General features: G+C 31.8%; 1 protein-coding gene across 1 annotated transcript in view; it reads left to right on the top strand.

Moving 5' to 3' along the window:
• LOC139498060 (MAM and LDL-receptor class A domain-containing protein 2-like) overlaps positions 1 to 18,969 on the top strand; it is a 257,555-nt gene that overhangs the window by 175,659 nt on the left and 62,927 nt on the right. The window contains exons 32-45 of the mRNA XM_071286361.1: positions 6,434 to 6,522; positions 7,260 to 7,395; positions 7,730 to 7,908; positions 8,719 to 8,800; positions 9,414 to 9,599; positions 10,453 to 10,788; positions 11,453 to 11,608; positions 12,030 to 12,377; positions 13,586 to 13,702; positions 14,022 to 14,384; positions 14,704 to 14,826; positions 15,294 to 15,632; positions 16,453 to 16,548; positions 18,394 to 18,729. Of these exons, the coding sequence (XP_071142462.1) occupies positions 6,434 to 6,522; positions 7,260 to 7,395; positions 7,730 to 7,908; positions 8,719 to 8,800; positions 9,414 to 9,599; positions 10,453 to 10,788; positions 11,453 to 11,608; positions 12,030 to 12,377; positions 13,586 to 13,702; positions 14,022 to 14,384; positions 14,704 to 14,826; positions 15,294 to 15,632; positions 16,453 to 16,548; positions 18,394 to 18,729 (2,886 nt within the window). The remainder of the gene's footprint in view (positions 1 to 6,433; positions 6,523 to 7,259; positions 7,396 to 7,729; positions 7,909 to 8,718; positions 8,801 to 9,413; positions 9,600 to 10,452; positions 10,789 to 11,452; positions 11,609 to 12,029; positions 12,378 to 13,585; positions 13,703 to 14,021; positions 14,385 to 14,703; positions 14,827 to 15,293; positions 15,633 to 16,452; positions 16,549 to 18,393; positions 18,730 to 18,969) is intronic.

The following is an 18,969-nucleotide window of genomic DNA, read 5'->3' on the forward strand; positions in this document are numbered from 1 at the left end:
AATGTGTAAGATGACTATGTACACTGTAGGAGTGAAATTATTATAATGTAAACGCCCATAAATACGAAGCAAGAATAACTGAATCAACTCAGGCAAACGCAAATTAAAAGAATGACTTTGAGAACCCTATATTAGAGTCTACTATAAATCCATGTATGCAGAAACAAACATTTAGTATAACAGCAGCAACCACTCTCTCTCTCTCATCTTAGGTTTGAACCAGGTTGCCCACATGAAACCTTATTTCCATTAAAGGACAAGGTGATTTGAACTTGGATATCACAAGAAAGCCTATATTAATCAAAGTAAACCTGGTTAAAGTTACCTGTTAGGACATCCAAAAGTTATAAAAAATGACCTGTGTTACACAAAAAACAAAGCACAAACAAGTGCTTAACAACATCTAGATACCCTCATAATTAAAAGCATAACATTTCAAATAGTCCCAGCATTCATGCTAACTGATACTGAAATTCAACCGGTACTATAAATCATAATAAATAACAACCATAATTTGGAATCAACTGTTGCTAAGCAACCAGTAGGGCCAATGATTTATGCAAATGAAAAGTTCCTCGTAATGCACCAGCCTAAAATAACAAACAGCACCTAAACATACAGTGTACGATACTCGTAAATTGGGCAACTTCTAGAATTCCCACGATGAAGATTACAATACATTCTAGACTAGTATATATATAAATTAAAGCTGTTTTCGACACCTAAATACTTAAGATTTTTAACGGTGGAGTAGACTGCAAGACAAGCTGTAAATAATTACTTAGTTTGTAATAGATTTGCTAATATTACATGTACATATCCGTTTAACTGCTACTGACAAATTTAAATTACACAAAACTTAAAATAGTCTCATTTAAAAGTTGATTACAAGATAAACCCATTGCACCCCTTTTTTCCCTTAATATATATATATACATGTATAGAAAAAAAATCAATAATAATGAAAATGTTCAAAACCCTGAGACTGATTTGTAGGGTTTGTGGCAAACAGCAAAAAGAAGTCTGTCCTAAATTAGTGATCAATAAATATACACATCTATAAACTTTTGTCCTTTAAATTGTGGTACTTTATTGCAAAATCTGTATTCATGCAGTGCATGCATATCTGATTTTTTATCAGGTTATTAAACAAGATAAATATTATAATGTTATATAAATCGATAGCGTCCTCCATTCAAAATTCATTTAATATATATATATTATATAACAATTATATAGAATGTACAAAATGTAACCTCATATTTACGAAAGTTTTTTATTTCAAACACATGATGCGGCATCCCATCATTGTAAGGCCATATAAATTTGTAAAAGTAACACATTCAGCAATTAAGTTTAGAAACTAAAATATAAACGTCACACAAATCTTTTCAATCTAACCCATAAGAGTAGAAAAAGTTGTCGTAATCTATATAAATATGTTTGTTATATGTTGTAATCACATGTACATTTGTACATGCGGGGGTTTAACTTAAAAGTAATATACTGCTTTTAACTAGTAAATCTGACGATTACCTGAAAAATTCTCAACTGGATCATACCAATGCAAAGCTCTAGGGGTTGGCATAAATAACATCGATGATGATTCAATGTACAAATGTAGGTGACCAAAGGAGTTGAGTTAGTGGCGTTATGAGTCGTGAATCCAGTCCAGTCTGGTAACCCATCTGTAAAAACTAGTGTGTCCTTGTTGTCCAAGTCTCTGGTCCAACTGTTCCAACCCTTGGCCGTGTTCTGTGGCCGAGCAAGGTCTCTAACTGATTTACCCAACATTGTGCTACAACTCAACAAAAAGTAAATATTAGTTCCACCATTCTACATAGCATTGACATAAGAAAATCAAATGACTGTTATTCACTGTACAAAGAAACAATAACAATTAAAAATTAAAAACCAATTCTTCAGAGAACAATTGAAGGTCTTTCCACCTCGATAATTAGAATGAAATTGAGAAAAAGATGTTAGAAAGGGTCACTCCTTGTTGATGTAATTTGGTACCTCAACTGATATAGAAAAATAAGATTAATAAGTATATGCAGAAGACTTAATTGTTTTATAATGAACAAAAACAAATTTAAAGCAAAGGTCAAAATCTAGAACGTCAAGTTGACCTTTGACCTTGACCTCAATTTCAAGGTCATAGGTCAGTGATCTCAAATCAAAAGACCCCAGGTCAATCACTTGTATGGTTGAAAAGAAATATCGATTTCAAAGACAAAAGGGGAGAAAACTCATAAAAGGGTTGACCAAAACACTTCGACTTAAATGGGTTGAAGTTGCCCCTTGTTGTAAACAATAATTTGGCAAACACATCGTATCATTAACTGTTACATTTTCTTTTGAATAACGATAACAAGCAAAAATCAAAATTTATAACATGACCTTGACCTTTGACCTTGACCTCAATTTGAAGGTCATGGGTCAGTGAACTTAAATTAGAAGGTCCGAGGTCAATCACTTGTATGGTTGTGGAGAAATAATGATTTCAAATACATAAGGGGAGAAAACTCCTATAAGGGTTAACCAAAACACTTCGACTGATTAATTTGAAGTTGCGCCTTATTGTAAACAGTGATTTTGCAAACATATCATATCATTAACTGTTACAGTTTCTTTTGAATAACGATAACAAGCAAAATTCAAAATTTATAACATGACCTTGACCTTTAACCTTGACCTCAATTTTCTTTATTTGGACCAAGGACTTCATATCAAAAGACTGTAGGCCTCTACAACTTATACTGTCTGAATTAACCCAACATATCGTTTATTTGAAATTTTCAAAGGGAAATAACTCCCATAAGATGTCTTCTGATTCCCTCAGTCAAAGTAAAACAAATCATTCTTAAGAGTAGACGAACAATTTGGTGAAAACAGTTTGTAAAAATCTTATACGGTTTTAGAGATATAGCGATAACAAGAAAAAGGGGACACGGGGAGATAACTCCTATAAGAATAAGTGTTCGGTCACACAGGGTGAGTTTTGAAACCTCCATTACTGAACAACATCGTTGGCCAAACATCCATTAGATATGTTGTAAAACAAAAAAGCATCTCAGACGGCAGAAGAAAAAAAAAAAAAAAAAAAAAAAAAAAAAAAAAAAAAATAATCAGAAGAAAAACAAAAGGTCTTTCCACAAAAAGTGGAAAGACCTAATTATGTATACTCATACATGTAGTTGTGTCGATAATAGTTACAATAATTTAAAAAAAATTAATTCAAAATTAGTATATACACAATGTATACAGATTTATATATTTATTAAACTTAAATCCATAGTCAGTTGATAGTAACATACATGTAGTGTAATATTAGTATATAATTGAGTTATTACAACAATAATTCAAGCTGTGGCCTGTTTACATATGGCTAAATTCTTGATTTAACTGAACTATTCATACCATTTCGACCTAGTCTAGGCTAGAAAGTAGTAGCAACTAAAAAATGTATACATCATCATGACACTGTGATGAACGGTTCTGGACAATTTTTAGTACACAAATGTGTAGGTACACGCAAAATTTATAGCCGGATATATACAGATAATGATAATATTTGCTTAAATCCACCAGCAAGCTAACATTTGGCAATGATTTCTTTTGGCTACTGCTTCTTAACTCCGGGTATCGTCTCTGTTCAAGATTTCCAAGATTTTTGTTTATTTGTATCGAAAGTTGAACTTCCGGTTACGAATCTGGGTACTTCGCCCCAAAGAGTACGTCCCTTTTACGTTCATATCCTTTCATGGAATATTTGCTGTATATGTGCTATAAAAGATCTAGATACACAATTACCGATGTATACCCTCTTAAGGAAAATTTACTTTTAATTCGGAAGTTTTCGGGAGTTCATTAAATACACGTTACTAACCTGCATGATCTGTTACAGCGCAAAATACAATTTGTTAGGCTTACCCATAGGCAGTAGACGATCTGTCAATACTCAATTTCAATAGTATAAGATATAGGGAAAAGGTAATATATAAAAAAAATTAAACTAAAAACAAATTAAACTCGTCGTGCATCTAATTTATGTAGAAATATACAATGACGCATGGTAAACATGATAATCATTATAGTCTGCAAATCTTAGGACAATGTTGCATCTAATTACTCACACTTGTAAAAATTAAATAATTATAAAAATGAAAACGAATAATCCATTCATGGGACCAATTTCTCATTCAGTCTTTGCATGTGCTCTCCACGTGGGGATGCAATATGGTTAAAAAATGGATCGATAAAACGAATTCTTTCTAAGATTAGTACTTCTAATAAACATTAGAAGCATGAGTCAGTTTATAACCATACAAATTCTTACAGTAGTTTACTTTATCATTTAATTTTCAAGTTTACCGCTTACAAAATTTAAACAGCTTGCTTGCTGCGAGGAAATTCTAAAAAGGACTTAATGACGTCACAGAATATATCGTCACACATGTTGGGTAAATCTAAAACATGAAACACAATCCGTGAGTGGCCCCGGCGATAACTGAATTTAAGTCTATTAACTTAAATTCTATTATTTTGAATATCATTATAGATAGATATAAACTGTAAGCAGCAATAATGTTCAGCAAAGTAAGATCTACAAAAAAGTTAAATTACCAAAATTGTCAATTGACCCCTTAAGGAGTTATTGCCCTTAAAAGACAATTTCACACAATTTGTTCATCAAGTTTGTTAACATTTAAAAACCTTCTCCTCTGATTTGCAGGTGAGCGATTCAGGTTCTTGAGAGCCTCTTGTTTGTGGATATGATTACTGTGGATTCATTATAATTCGTTGGATACCAATTTATGTGGGTTCTATGGGTACAGATGAACCATGATTTTAAATGTTTAATGAATTACAAATATTTTATAAGGTTGTATGCAGACATTGGTAAAACCAAGAAATCAAGTATCCACAAAAAAAGCAAGCTTTCCTCAATTCACTAAAAATTTGAGCCCATGAAAATAAATGAAACCACAGTATCATGAATTTAGGGAAAATAATACTGTCTTGAATGCTTTGTCTTCTGGGCTTTGAATAAAACTATATTAACGGATCAGTAGAAAATGAAATTAGGTTTTTGGTATTCCATAAATAATGATGAATGCACAGTATTATGGCACGATGTATCGGGATAAGTCAAGGTCATTTAGTAACTAGAAATAGAGCTAAATTTGTGAAGAAAAAGGTTTTCTGGATGCTAAACCAAAGTCTACATATGGGACTGCAACCTTATACTTGCATTATAAATGGTTACATTTAACAATAGAAAGATCCCTATTGATTTTAGATTAATAAGGTCAAGGTCATAGTGACTAAATTAGACTGAACTTTGTGCAAAAAAGTGGTATCTGGATACCAAATCAATTACTACATATGGGATTGCAACTTGGATATATGGTCATATAGAATAAAAGGAAGATCCTGATTAATTTTAAGGTCACTATGTCTAAGGTCAAGGTCGTATTGACTAAAATTAGATTTTAATAAAAATTATAGTTTTGTGAATATTTGATTTTTAGTTTTGCCATAATCTGCATATAAGCCTATAGTAAATTTGTACCTAGCTGAACATTTTAATTCATTGGTTTTTTTTACCCATGAAATTCAATCATGGGTTGTGCAAAATTATCAGCTTATGTAAGGATTATACAATGAAAAAGCATGTTTGTGTAAATAGTAGGAAAACTTAATAAAGATAGAATTCTAAAATTAGAAATGATAAAATAAATTTTATAATGTGTTTTGAGTAAATAAAATTATCAAGGATTATCTCCCTCTTTTTTGTGTTGCACAATAAAACAGATAGATAAACTTTACATTCCAGCTTAAGTTTAATAAAACTAAATTGTTTGAGTGATCTCCCCTTAAAAAATCAAAAGTTTTAAAATTTTGAATTGATGCAAATTTTTATGCCCCACATAATTTTTCGGTCTGTGTGTCCGTTTGTCCGTCGTACCGTTGGTCCGTCTGTCCTGCCTCAGGTTAAAGTTTTTGGTCAAGGTAGTTTTTGATGAAGTTGAAGTCCAATCTTGAAACTTAGTACACATGTACCCTATGATATGATCTTTCTAGTTGTAATGCCAAATGAGAGTTTTGACCCCAATTTCACAGTCCACTGAACAGAGAAAATGATAGTGTGAGTGGGGCATCCGTGTACTATGGACACATTCTTATTCTTTTTTGGTTAAAAAAGATGCTGCCATAAGAGAAAATCATAAATATTGAAATGGAAAGGCTAACAAACAATTAAATTATATTTCTGCATCACATTTGCTAATTTTAGTAAATATCTATACCAATCATTTGCAGCCATTTGCAATCAAAAAATGAATTGAAAACCCTCATTAACCTGAAGGGGTGCAATTTACTAATATTCATATAGATTTTTATAATATATAAGTTATATTTTTTTCAGGTATATCTGAGTACTATTGTTCATTCAACTCTGATTGTATGTTCTTGTCAGCTTCATCATCGTCATCAGTGCACTGGCTAAGGCGTTCTGTAAGTATCATCAAGTAGAGTTTTGAAACTAGAAAAATGTTATGAATAGTATTACCTGATTGATTGCTGGTTAATCCCCAGAAACAATCTATTTAGATATAGGAAGATGTGGTGTGAGTGCCAATGAGACAACTCTCCATACAAATAACAATTTAAAAAGTAAACCATTATAGGTTAAAGTACGGCCTTCAACACGGAGCCTTAGCTCACACCGAACAACAAGCTATAAAGGGCCCCAAAATTACTAGTGTAAAATCATTCAAACGGGAAAACCAACGGTCTAATCTATATAAACAAAACGAGAAATGAGAAACACGTATTTGTCTGGTAGCGGCTCTCATTAAGTGCAGGAAGTCCTGTTTTTGATGCCAAGTGAAGTCAAACCAAAGAGCTTCTTTTCTTAGCACAATACATTTGAATATTTTAGAAAAATTAAAATAAAATGTATTGTGCATCATTGATTCTGTAATCTTAATTGCTATACAACAGATTAAGAAAATTTGAAGTATAGTCTCTCAAGAGATAAATCAATAGAGTTGCTGTCCCTTTTCAGTCAAATTAAAGAAAAAAATGAAAAAAAATGTTGAGAAAAAAATGAAAGAAAAATGTTGATAAAATGTTGATAAAAAATCTGTTCATTTAATCTTAAGATCAGAAACATAGATGTTTTGACATATTCCATTTTTTAAATTTTTATGCATTTATGAAGAAACATATATATGTTTGTGATATTTCAGGGTTGTACACCATCCACTGCTACTGGTCCCTGCACTGGTCATGATGGTAGCAGTTCAAGTTATTATATATTTATAGAAACCAGTTATGGGTCAACTGGTATGACAGCTTCACTGAACACAAATGTTACCTTTGATTGTAAGATTTATTTAAGATTGCAACCCTTCCACTTTTAATACCTTTATCAAAAGCAAGATGCACTTATAAAAGAACACACAAAGACTTCTATAGCCAACTAAGCAGTATGACTTTTGCCCTACAGTGACCTATGTTTATTATAGTTGTTTCATTTGCAATCATACCACATCTTCCAACTATCATATATACAATAAAAACCTGTACAGGAAAAGCACTAACTCTAAAGATGACTGTATAATAGATTCCAACAGCACTTGATAAATAACAAATTATACATAATTACTAAATTATTTTTCTTACAAGAATTTGTATGATTTTTCTGATTTATTTGCAGCAACTCCGAGATGCCTTTCTTTCTATTACCACATGTATGGTTCTACTATAAATGAGCTTCAAGTTAAAGTTAGAAGTAGTACTGATTGGAGTGGGACTGTTGTTTGGTCTAAGAAGTACGATCAGGGAAACATTTGGCATTCTGCCAGTATTGATATTCAAGCTGTTTCATCATTACAGGTATATAGGCTTGAATACTATTTACTGTAAATTCAAAAATTATTGTGTTCATTCATTATTGCGATTTTTTAATATTGAAGAAAAATGTGAGATTAATTATTGCAATGTCAGGAAAATATGTCAGTATCCATTTTTACAACACAAAATTTAGGAGGTGTTGGTTTCTGCAGTTCCTTTTTATCTTTTTTAGAAAGGAGTAGGTCCGGTAAGGACTCATTTTGGCCTCAAATTTCAGTTTCATCTGACGAAAGATTTTGACCACTTTCTAAACACTTAAGTGACTATTTCACTTGATTCTATTAGTTTATGTGAAAGATTTTAACTGATTAAGTCATTAAAAACGATCTGATTGAAGCTCAAATATGAAAAATCTTTCAAATATGCCAAAAACGTCACTTTTCAGATGGTTTTTGTCAAAAATGAAAGTGGCCGCATTCATGTTCATCCACAACCTTTATATATGTTATGTATTATCATAAAATACAACTTACATTGCAATATTAAGGATGAACACGAATGCGGCCACTTTCGTTATACACGGAAACCGTCTAAAATTTAACTAAAATGATAGAATTTTGAAGATTTCAGTAATTTAACATGACTTAATGGTGCTACAACACGATATATGTGCATTGTATTGTCAAAAACAGTCATATTTATGTAGCAGAAGCATTCAACTGTCCAATAAATAACTAAAAGTTTACATTTTAACAATTTTGTAAAACTGTTATATTTTTGGGCCAAAAAGGGGCCTTACCGGACCTACTCCTTTGATTATATAATATATTTGATATGTTTTGTTTTTTTCAGATTCAGTTTATTGGAATAAAGGGTTCATCATACACAGGAGATATAGCTCTGGATGAAATTAAACTTATGAGGGGAACATGTAGTATGTATTAACTCTAGGTTATCGGGGGCTCTTTTTACAAAAAATCTTAGTGTTAAAAATCTTAGTGTAAAAATTTTAGTGTTAAAATCTTAGTGTGAAAATCTCAGTGTTAAAAATCTTAGTGTAAAAGTTATTCAAAATCTTAGTGTAAAAATACTAATAAGTCATACACATTTCAGTATAATTTATGATGAATTTAAATTATGAGATTTTTTGTGAAAAGAGTCACAGAACCATATGGTGTTAGAGATTAACAAAGAAGTTGATGTTTTACATCTGTCAATGATTAAGTTTTTCACCAAATATCTTAATGGTAAGATCACTCAAATGCTAAAGAGACTTTATAATTTGGTAACTTTGTAGGGTAGACATTTTACAATTTCTTGAGCTAACATGATCAGTTTTATTTTACATTAAAGATGAGGTACCCATATGAGTCTTTATTATCAATAAGTTAATATTCTGTAGTTTAATAACCCAATACAGATAAATTTATAATCCTAACAAAAAAACATATTTTCATAAAATATGCAAATTAGTACACTGCAAAATAAGGAAGTTAATAGGTAATACTGATTTTAAATTCTGATTAATTACAAAAATATTTTTACAGATTCCGTATCAGACTTTGTATGCCCAGCAGATGAAGAAGAACCAGGGGTCAACTGTACTTTTAGTAATAAAGAGGCATGCAACTATACCATAGAAAGTATTAAAGGGGATACAACCTGGCAGTTTAAAAGTTTCTCTTTATCAGGACAGAATCTACCTTCTTCTGATGTTAGTGGCAACTCTATTGGTAAGTACAAGAGATTCTCTCTAGAAATATAAATCAGACTGAGTATATAACTAAGCAATAACAGTATGAAACTACACAAAAATTGAGTAATAACATAAAATAATGACTCAACTCGGCAATTACAGTATTGAATATAAAAAAGAAGAAATGGTATGGGTTCAACAATGAGCAAAGCCCATACAGCATAGTCAGTTATGAAATGCCCCGAAAAACAAATTCAAAAACTGAGTACACATTAATTCAGTTATAATGGATAACAATCTAAAATATCCATCTTCCTGTCTTTGATATGTATTACCAGTAAAATGCATTTGTGACTGTCAATTTGTCAATTGAAGACAGCAACTCTTCAACTACAGTACTCATGATCATTCCTTTTAAATTTCAGAGTTTTGCTTTATTTTGCACTTTAAATTTATAGGTACTGCAAAATATTGTAGATAAGTATATAGGTAGACTACCTATTACAAATTTAGTAATTTCATGGTAACATTACTTTTTGACACTGAAATATTTTTTGAAAATCAATTCAAGTAGAGTATTTTACCTATTAGAATAAAAAATGAAAATAAACAAATCCTTCAGGCAAAACGTTAAGTAGAATCCGTATACTGGTAACATATAAGAAAATTATTAAAAGATAATAACTGTTTCAATTCATCACTTTTACTAATATATATATGGCACTCACACCACATCTTCCTTATATCTATATCTATATATATTTTTAAGACAGATAGATAGATTTTTTTGAATTTAAAGTTGAGCTTGGTACATTTACATGAAAGACAATATATTACAATTTTAAACATATGCAGTCAATAAGCATTTATATTTATATTTTTATGTATAGGATATTTCTACTACCAGAATAAAAATGGAAATGAAGGAGATTCAGCCAGACTCCTGTCACCAAAATTTACATCTTCTTCCATGTCAACATTACAATTTTACGCCTACTTTGATGGCAGCGATGTAGGTTCTCTACAAGTTTCCTCAGTAAATGGCAATGGTCAGAGATCTTCATTATGGAAGAGAGAGGGTGAACAAGATGAAGGATGGCTTATGTCCTGTGTACCCCTTGCACAGGAAGGAGATTTGTTGCTGGAGTTTGTAGCATCCCGGAGCAGCGGTGATGATGCAGTGATTGCTGTTGATAATGTGACAGTGTCAGATGAACCATGTCATTGTAAGATTATATTTATAGATTATCATTGGTCATCTCAACGAGATTGATTTTCTCGTTTGAGCTGGTACTGCAACGAGTTGAGATGACTAATGATAATCTGTTTATTGCTATTTAACCTATGACACCATTGTTAATTTCATTGACAACAGTATGTGTGCCCTTAGTTTCTAGAGATAATTTTTCATATCACTCATCTGTGCTTAGAAAAGAAATTATCAGTCAGTAAAATCAAAGTACAAATTCATAAAATAGTGGTTATCAAAATAATATTGATTTTTTTTTTACGATAATGGCATAAAACATTCTGGTTATATTTCGGCTCAGTTTTTTTTAACAATTGCATATATTGCATTATAACGGATGGTTGATTTTTCAAATACACCTTTTTGTGAAATGCAAAAACTAAATCAAGTCAAAATGTCTTGAAGATGTAGAGTAGTTACTTGTTCATTTTATTAATTTTTGCATCCATAAGTCTTCATTCTTTAAATTATTCAAAGAAAACCTAGATAATTACTTTAAAGTAGACACAATGTAAAATATTTTTTAACAAGCATACTTCAGGTGTTGGTTCACTTATAGCATTACAAGCATAAAAAAAGTTTAAATTTGTGGTTATTTTTATCCATGAAGTTATAGTATATGTTTTAATCATAATTTACAGTTGGAATATCAGAAGAGAAATGTCGATTTGACCAACCATTTATCTGTGGCTACAGTGTAAACTGTACTTGTACACTTCCATCACACACTTATAAGTGGATCAGACATAGTGGACCAACAATGTCGAAACAGACTGGACCAGACTCAGACAGTGATGGTACTGTATAGCTAGCTTTAATCACAATACAGTAGAAACATTAATTTTTAGAAGTGTGAAAAAATTGTGGTTTTGTCTCTATAAGATTTTTTAGGGATTTAGTTGTGTGGTTTCCATTAAATGGAAGTGATATTATATTAAGGTTACATTTTTGTGGAGTTTTTAATTTCGTGGATATATTCTTTCCACAAAAAAAACCCACAAAATTGTCAAATCCTCCACTGCTTTTACAGTAGTTATAAGTTAAAGATGTTAACATTATGATAGACAATTAAAAGGCCTATCAGAATCATTTTATGTTAGTTCTATACCCAATTTTTTTTTCAACTCAATTACCTGAGCTATAATCCATTGCATAAGAAATTTTTAAATTTTGAATGAATTTTTATTTTTGAAAGTTAAAAATATCTGTATATTTCAGGATATTATATGTATGCTGAAGCAACATATGGTAGCCTTGATGATGCAACAGCCTTAACCTTCCCAGAATTCAAAGCAACAGAAAGTCAGAAACTTCAGTTTAAATATCATATGTATGGTAATGATACAGGCACATTATTGGTTCAAGCCAAAGATAAGGGAGATAATTCTCTTACAACAGTCTGGACTTTAACTGGTCCCCAGTTGGATGATTGGAAACAGGTTTGCATGCCACTTACTATACCAGCTGGCAAAGATGTAGAATTAACTTTTGTAGCAGTCCATGGAGATGGTCCCCTTGGTGACATTGCTATAGATGATGTTCTAGTAACAGAGGAAGATTGTCCTCGTAAGTTTGTTTTCAAATTATTTTTAAAGACCTTTTCTTGTCAAACTAGCTGTGAATAAATAGTCCTTGATAAAATTGATTTTTATGCCCACCCTACGATACCACCTACGACAGTAGAGGTGCATTATGTTTTCTGGTCTGTGCGTCCATTTGTCCGTCCATCCATTCGTCCGTCCCTTCGCTCGTCCGTCTGTCCCACTTCAGGTTTAAGTTTTTGGTCAAGGTAGTTTTTGATGAAGTTGAAGTCCAATCGACTTCAAACTTAGTACACATTTTCCCTATGATATGATCTTTCTAATTTTAATGCCAATTAGAGTTTTTACCCCAATGTCAGGGTCCATTGAACATAGAAAATGATATTGCGAGTGGGGCATTCATGTACTGGGGACACATTCTTGTTTTTTATACTTTAAAAAAAAAAAAACTATGGTATTAGCTGCATCAGATAGAAATTGTCCTTATGCAAATGAGTATAAATACATGTGTTAACTTATTTTGGGTTCAAAAACTCACCTGGCAAAGTCTGTAACTTTTATGAAATTTTGTTGATAAAAAAAACAATTTTACGATTAATGAAAAAACAGCCAAAGAGACTAAAGTTAATCTTTTATGTTGTATTTAAATGTTCCAAAGACTTGTAAATGAACATATCTATACTTTTAAATGAGTAGACTTCATTTTGTGTGTCACTTCTCTTCCTTTCTTAATAAATTGATCATTATAACTCTGAGTCCTATAGGTACCATGTATAGTCTATTTGTCATCCTTGCTTATGATTATTCAGTTTGGGTTATTTTGGTAGAAAAACAATAATAATGACGTCTGGATATTGTTTCCCCCACTGGACAGACTTTAAAGTCATTATGAGACTTACGTTCTGGGCTGTTTTACCTATACTAATTCTTAATACAGATACTTAAAACCTATGATTATCAATATCAGAATGTTGAAAGATAGCTTGAATCTGTTCGTATGGAAATCTTAAAATTTAAAAAACACATAATATTAGCTTGGAAAAAAACACCTTTTTGCTCAAAGAAATATCATTCATTAAATATTGGAGGACATTTAAAATTCAGTGATTTTTATGAAAAATTTTTGTTTTGACTAGACTTAATTTAGATTTTTCATAAATAGAATGAGTTGTCTTTGTAATGAAAGTATGTTTAATAAATGGACAAATATACATTTTCTTTATGTAATTTCAGATCTTGCTTCATGTGACTTTTCCTATGGGTCATGTGGTTATCTTGTTACCTGGAATGATTACAATGTGAAGTGGGTCAGAGGTCAAGTTAATGGTGTTCCAAATAATGCCATTGCAGGTAAAATATAACAATGTTTTGGTTGTTAAAACAGACTTATATGTAAAAAAATAAATGTGAAAATATCTACTTTTTCCGAAAAATGTTCATGTTTTCACATAAGAGAAGATTCAACTTTGACCTATTTTGCTGACAATTTGTATTTACATTATTTTCTTATTGCAAAGGGTGGTTAAATATGCTGCTGGAAAATATGAGTTGGATTTTAGTGTATAGGGACAAAGTGAATAAGTTAACAAGCATACTAAATTTATACTCTTTCCAAAATTGTATTTAACATTGGAAAAATTAGACTTTTAAAAAAGTTTATTTATTTCAGGAAGTTACTTTTATGCTACAAGTGACAGTTCAAAAGAAGGTAGTCAGACTTATCTTTTCACAAAATTTTTCAAAGCTTATGGTACAGAGAGTGTTACATTAGACTATTTGAACTCGCGTTATACAAAATTTGAAGTTGGATGGATTAGTGAATCTGGTAATACTACAATGAGAAGCATAGAATATAGTGACATCAATATTTTATGGACCACAACTAGTCAAGCTGATCAGTGGTCAAAGAAATGTATAAGTTTGGGTGCCGTGACCGGGAATATAGCAATAGTATATGTACATACAACTACTGTTTGGAACACTCAGATAACTGCTGTGGATAATGTTGAAGTATCAACAGGTGGTTGTAATGGTAAGTTTTGAGCTAGCAACAATCATCAGTTCAATGTTAAACTGTTATAAATAATTTAATATTTAACATAATTATTTAATTTTAAATACAAGTGCTGATCATTAATTTATGAATTGCACATAAATAATTTAATATTTAACATAATTATTTAATTTTAAATACAAGTGCTGATCATTAATTTATGAATTGCATACATGAACATGAAGAAATTGACTAAATGCCATATATATGTTATAAGTGAGAATCAAAGCATTGTATATTTCAAATCAGCCTTATTTACCTATTTACAATCACTCATCTAATGTTTTTTTTATTGTAGATGGTATTTATGAATCTGTATGTGGATTTGATCCCTCTGATTTGTGTGGATATGATATCATCACACCAGATAACTGTCCCACAGTATATACATACAGATGGACTGTTAACAACACTAATAGTGGTAAGTATGAATCATGGGAAATATCTGTTTAAAAAAAGAATATGCCTTTTCAGAATCTGAAGGACTATGGGTAATCTCATTGATCCTACACCAAAATAAAAGTTAGGTCATTTGTTGAATTTCCATTGTTTATCATGTTTTAAACCAATCACAACCTTTTGATGTTTGCTTTTAAAAATATAACCCAGAATGCATTAGATTCTGAAACGTGAATTGTTGTACTCTTTAAAGTACTTGAATCTAACATCTTTTTAAGGGTCAGGGACAGAAGACTTGATGATAAATAGTTGGTGTGTGGTTGTTTGCTGATGAAATGTATTGAAATTATAATGAGTTACAAGATTTACATTTATGTTGATGTTTGAGGATGGGGTGGAAAGCTCTGACAAAAAAACTAATGTACCGGTATATCAAAAAGGATAATATTTGGATTACCAATGAGATAACTATTTATGATTTGATTTCAGATAATGTTTTGGTTGCCAATGGATCACTAGGAGAGGACGGGGATACAGCAATGGTAGAATTTCCCAGTATCACCATATCCTCCACCATATACTTACATTTCAAATATATGATAGGCAATTGGAACAGTGCTCAAAACCTGATGTATTCCATCAGTAAAGATGGAGATTTTACATCAGTTATGACAACGAGGCCAATACTAGCTGCATGGCAGTCATACTGTGTCAGTGTACCATCTCCAGGGGAGGTAACTCTGAAATTTAAGGCTGACAAAACTCAAATGAATAACCATACTGATGTATCTATTGATGATGTTGTGTTGTCAGCTAAAACCTGTCCAGGTAAGTTATTACTGTAAATTGGGTTATTTTCTGGTTAGGTTTTGCTCAGAGTTTGTGCCTTAGATAGGACAGCCGAAAATCTTTGCTATGTTCATTATTCATTTTTATGGTCTTTAAGGTGGTACCCAACACTTTTGCTAAAATTAATTTGGCTCGTTTAATTTTCATAAAATTTTGACAAAGTATTTACTTTGACATTTTAACAAAAATATAAAAATTTCAAAACTTTTGAACCAACCGTTTTGTCAGAAAAAATACACTGGTTATATAGCAGTTTGACAAACACTAATTTTGATCATTGAGAAGCTTAATATTTCCCTAACAACACAACGTAATTAAAACGTTTAGCTGATTTTACAGAGTTATCTCCCTGTAGTGTTGGGTACCACCTTAACAACGAAATTAAAATCCTCCTGAAGAGTAATTTTTCACAGATAAAGGTCTATATAAGACACATGTTTAAATTGAAGTCTACGTAACAATTTGATATAAAATTAACAAATACAAAAGCACGCAGCTAAAAGTGTCAGGTGATGCTTTATAGTTTCACACATATTGACCCATCACAGACCTTTTTCAGAGACACAATCATCACCAGTCATTAAAATTCTATGAGTTTACTACATTACTAGACTCAATTTGGGTCAAGTTGAGCGAATTGAATTTACAAAAGAATCACCTTTTTACAATGTTTGACATAAAAGGGATGTGAAATACATGAAAACAATTTATTTACTTAGAGGTTGACAAATTTTAGATTGAATGTAGAGGCCCAAGTTGATAGGAATGTATTTATATAAACTTATAAAAATATTTACAGTTAAATCTTTGTCCTGTGATTTTGATGACTCTGCCGTATGTGGATACTACATGTCTGATGCCTGGAAGAGAAAAGAACATGACAACAGGATGGGAGGTAAGCTTGATAGGGGGTCTCATTTGGGGGGTTCTGATTTTGATGACTCTGCCGTATGTGGATACTACATGTCTGATGCCTGGAAGAGGAAAGAACATAACAACAGGATGGGAGGTAAGATTGATAGGGGGTCTCATTTGGGGGGTTCTGATTTTGATGACTCTGCCGTATGTGGATACTACATGTCTGATGCCTGGAAGAGGAAAGAACATAACAACAGGATGGGAGGTAAGATTGATAGGGGGTCTCATTTGGGGGGTTCTGATTTTGATGACTCTGCCGTATGTGGATACTACATGTCTGATGCCTGGAAGAGGAAAGAACATAACAACAGGATGGGAGGTAAGATTGATAGGGGGTCTCATTGGGGGGTTCTGATTTTGATGACTCTGCCGTATGTGGATACTACATGTCTGATGCCTGGAAGAGGAAAGAACATAACAACAGGATGGGAGGTAAGATTGATAGGGGGTCTCATGGGGGGGGGGGGGGGGGGGGGGTTCTGGTTATGATGACACTCTGCCGTATGTGGATACTACATGTCTGATGCCTGGAAGAGGAAAGAACATAACAACAGGATGGGAGGTAAGATTGATAGGGGGTCTCATTGGGGGTTCTAATTTTGATGACTCTGCCGTATGTGGATACTACATGTCTGATGCCTGGAAGAGAAAAGAACATAACAACAGGATGGGAGGTAAGCTTGATATAGGCTTTATGCAAATTATACGCCTGTCTAAATATAGAGAATACTGACGATTCATTTATTTTTGTGGGTACCGATTTATTGGATTAAGCAAAACTTACAAGTTTGTTGAATTCTTCATACAGTCCTATAAAGGAAAATATGTTATTTGTTTGACATTTAAAGGAGAAGGTTCACGAAGGGTTAAAATCAGCCCTGATTTTTTTGTGTTTTTTAAATCGGGCCAAGAAATTACAAATTTCACTCAAAAATACTTGTGATAATACCATTAAGACAAAAATATTTTTTTCTGACACTTTCCTTTACAATTTATGGAGCTATGACCCCTTCAATAAACATAATTTGTATTAAAAGGTCAATTTTGGTACTTTTTCTCATAATTTTAATTGTTTTTGGCATAATTAACCTTGGCCGCCATCTACGATCCAAAAAGTTTTTATATTGATGAAATCTATATCAAAATTGGGATCTTTTGGTGACAACACATTTTGGATCGTAGGTGGCTGCCAAGGTGTTTCTAAAGCTTATAGGTCTGAAAAATGCACAAAATCATTATATTTTGACAAAAGGTCAAAAATGGGCTTAATACTTTGGAGAATATTATGTACTCTTATGAAAAGAACTGATATATTTAGCATATAGACTTTTGAAATATACCCATTTACGAACCAAATTGAGACCTTTTTGGTGTTTTATGATAAAGTTGATATTTTAGGCCATTTTGTGCCATAAGGGAACCTTGTCGTTTGTGGTTCATCTGTACCTTCGAAATATACAAAAACTGGTATCCAACGAATCATAATGTATACACAGTAGACTATTTAGTGATATTATTCAGTTAAAAAGTGACTGGTATATGAAATAGATTATTTTCTAATTACCAACTTTAGACTCCAGAGTTTACATTTTTTCTGCAGGTTACCTACTCTTTGGTAGGACATCCTGGTACTTGGTCAACTGTGATCAATTTCAAGAAGTAAAATCAAGCTTACAATTTGTACAATTTTGAGGGAAAAATTTCTGTTCTATTTTTTCTATGCATGATAAAATCTTAAAAAAAACAGTAAACTTTCTAGAATATCTTTTATTTATTTGGTTTAAATCGAAAAAGATAAAACTCTTTAACATATATATTACAGATTTTTACATGTCAGTCACAGCCACCAGTTACACGAGATCTTTGTTAGTTTCACCAAACCACCTCGACTCGAGTAATACCCAGTGTTTACAGTTTAATTACACGTTCACAGGGAGTTCAATTGCTCATCTTATATTGTTACTCAATAGAGAAAACTCAGAATCTACTAGAGTCATCTTACAAGGAACCAGTACATGGAAGAGCTTCCGTTACCAGATAGAGGAACAGTTTGATTTCATTAATTTTGAGTTAGCTCCCTTTTCAATGAGTTCTTCCCGTATTGAAACAGCTGGAGTTGATAATATATTTATTTCACCAGGAATTTGTCCCCCTATTGGTGAGTTGTATTGAAAATTGATAAGAAAAGTTATTTCCTCAAACACAAACATCATAATAATTTGTTTAATTGAGCTCAGGTTGCAAGCTAGCTTTTCTATTTTAATCTTTGATTGCAGATAATTCAATTTTTTTTTAGAGCATTTATTATTGTGATTTATAATTGAAAATGCTGCATAAAAATATGAAATATGAAATGCTGTCTTCCCTTGGGAACAGTTCAGAATGGTGAACAATCAAT

This window comes from Mytilus edulis, chromosome 12 (assembly GCF_963676685.1).
Source record: "Mytilus edulis chromosome 12, xbMytEdul2.2, whole genome shotgun sequence".
Lineage (NCBI taxonomy): Eukaryota > Metazoa > Mollusca > Bivalvia > Mytilida > Mytilidae > Mytilus > Mytilus edulis.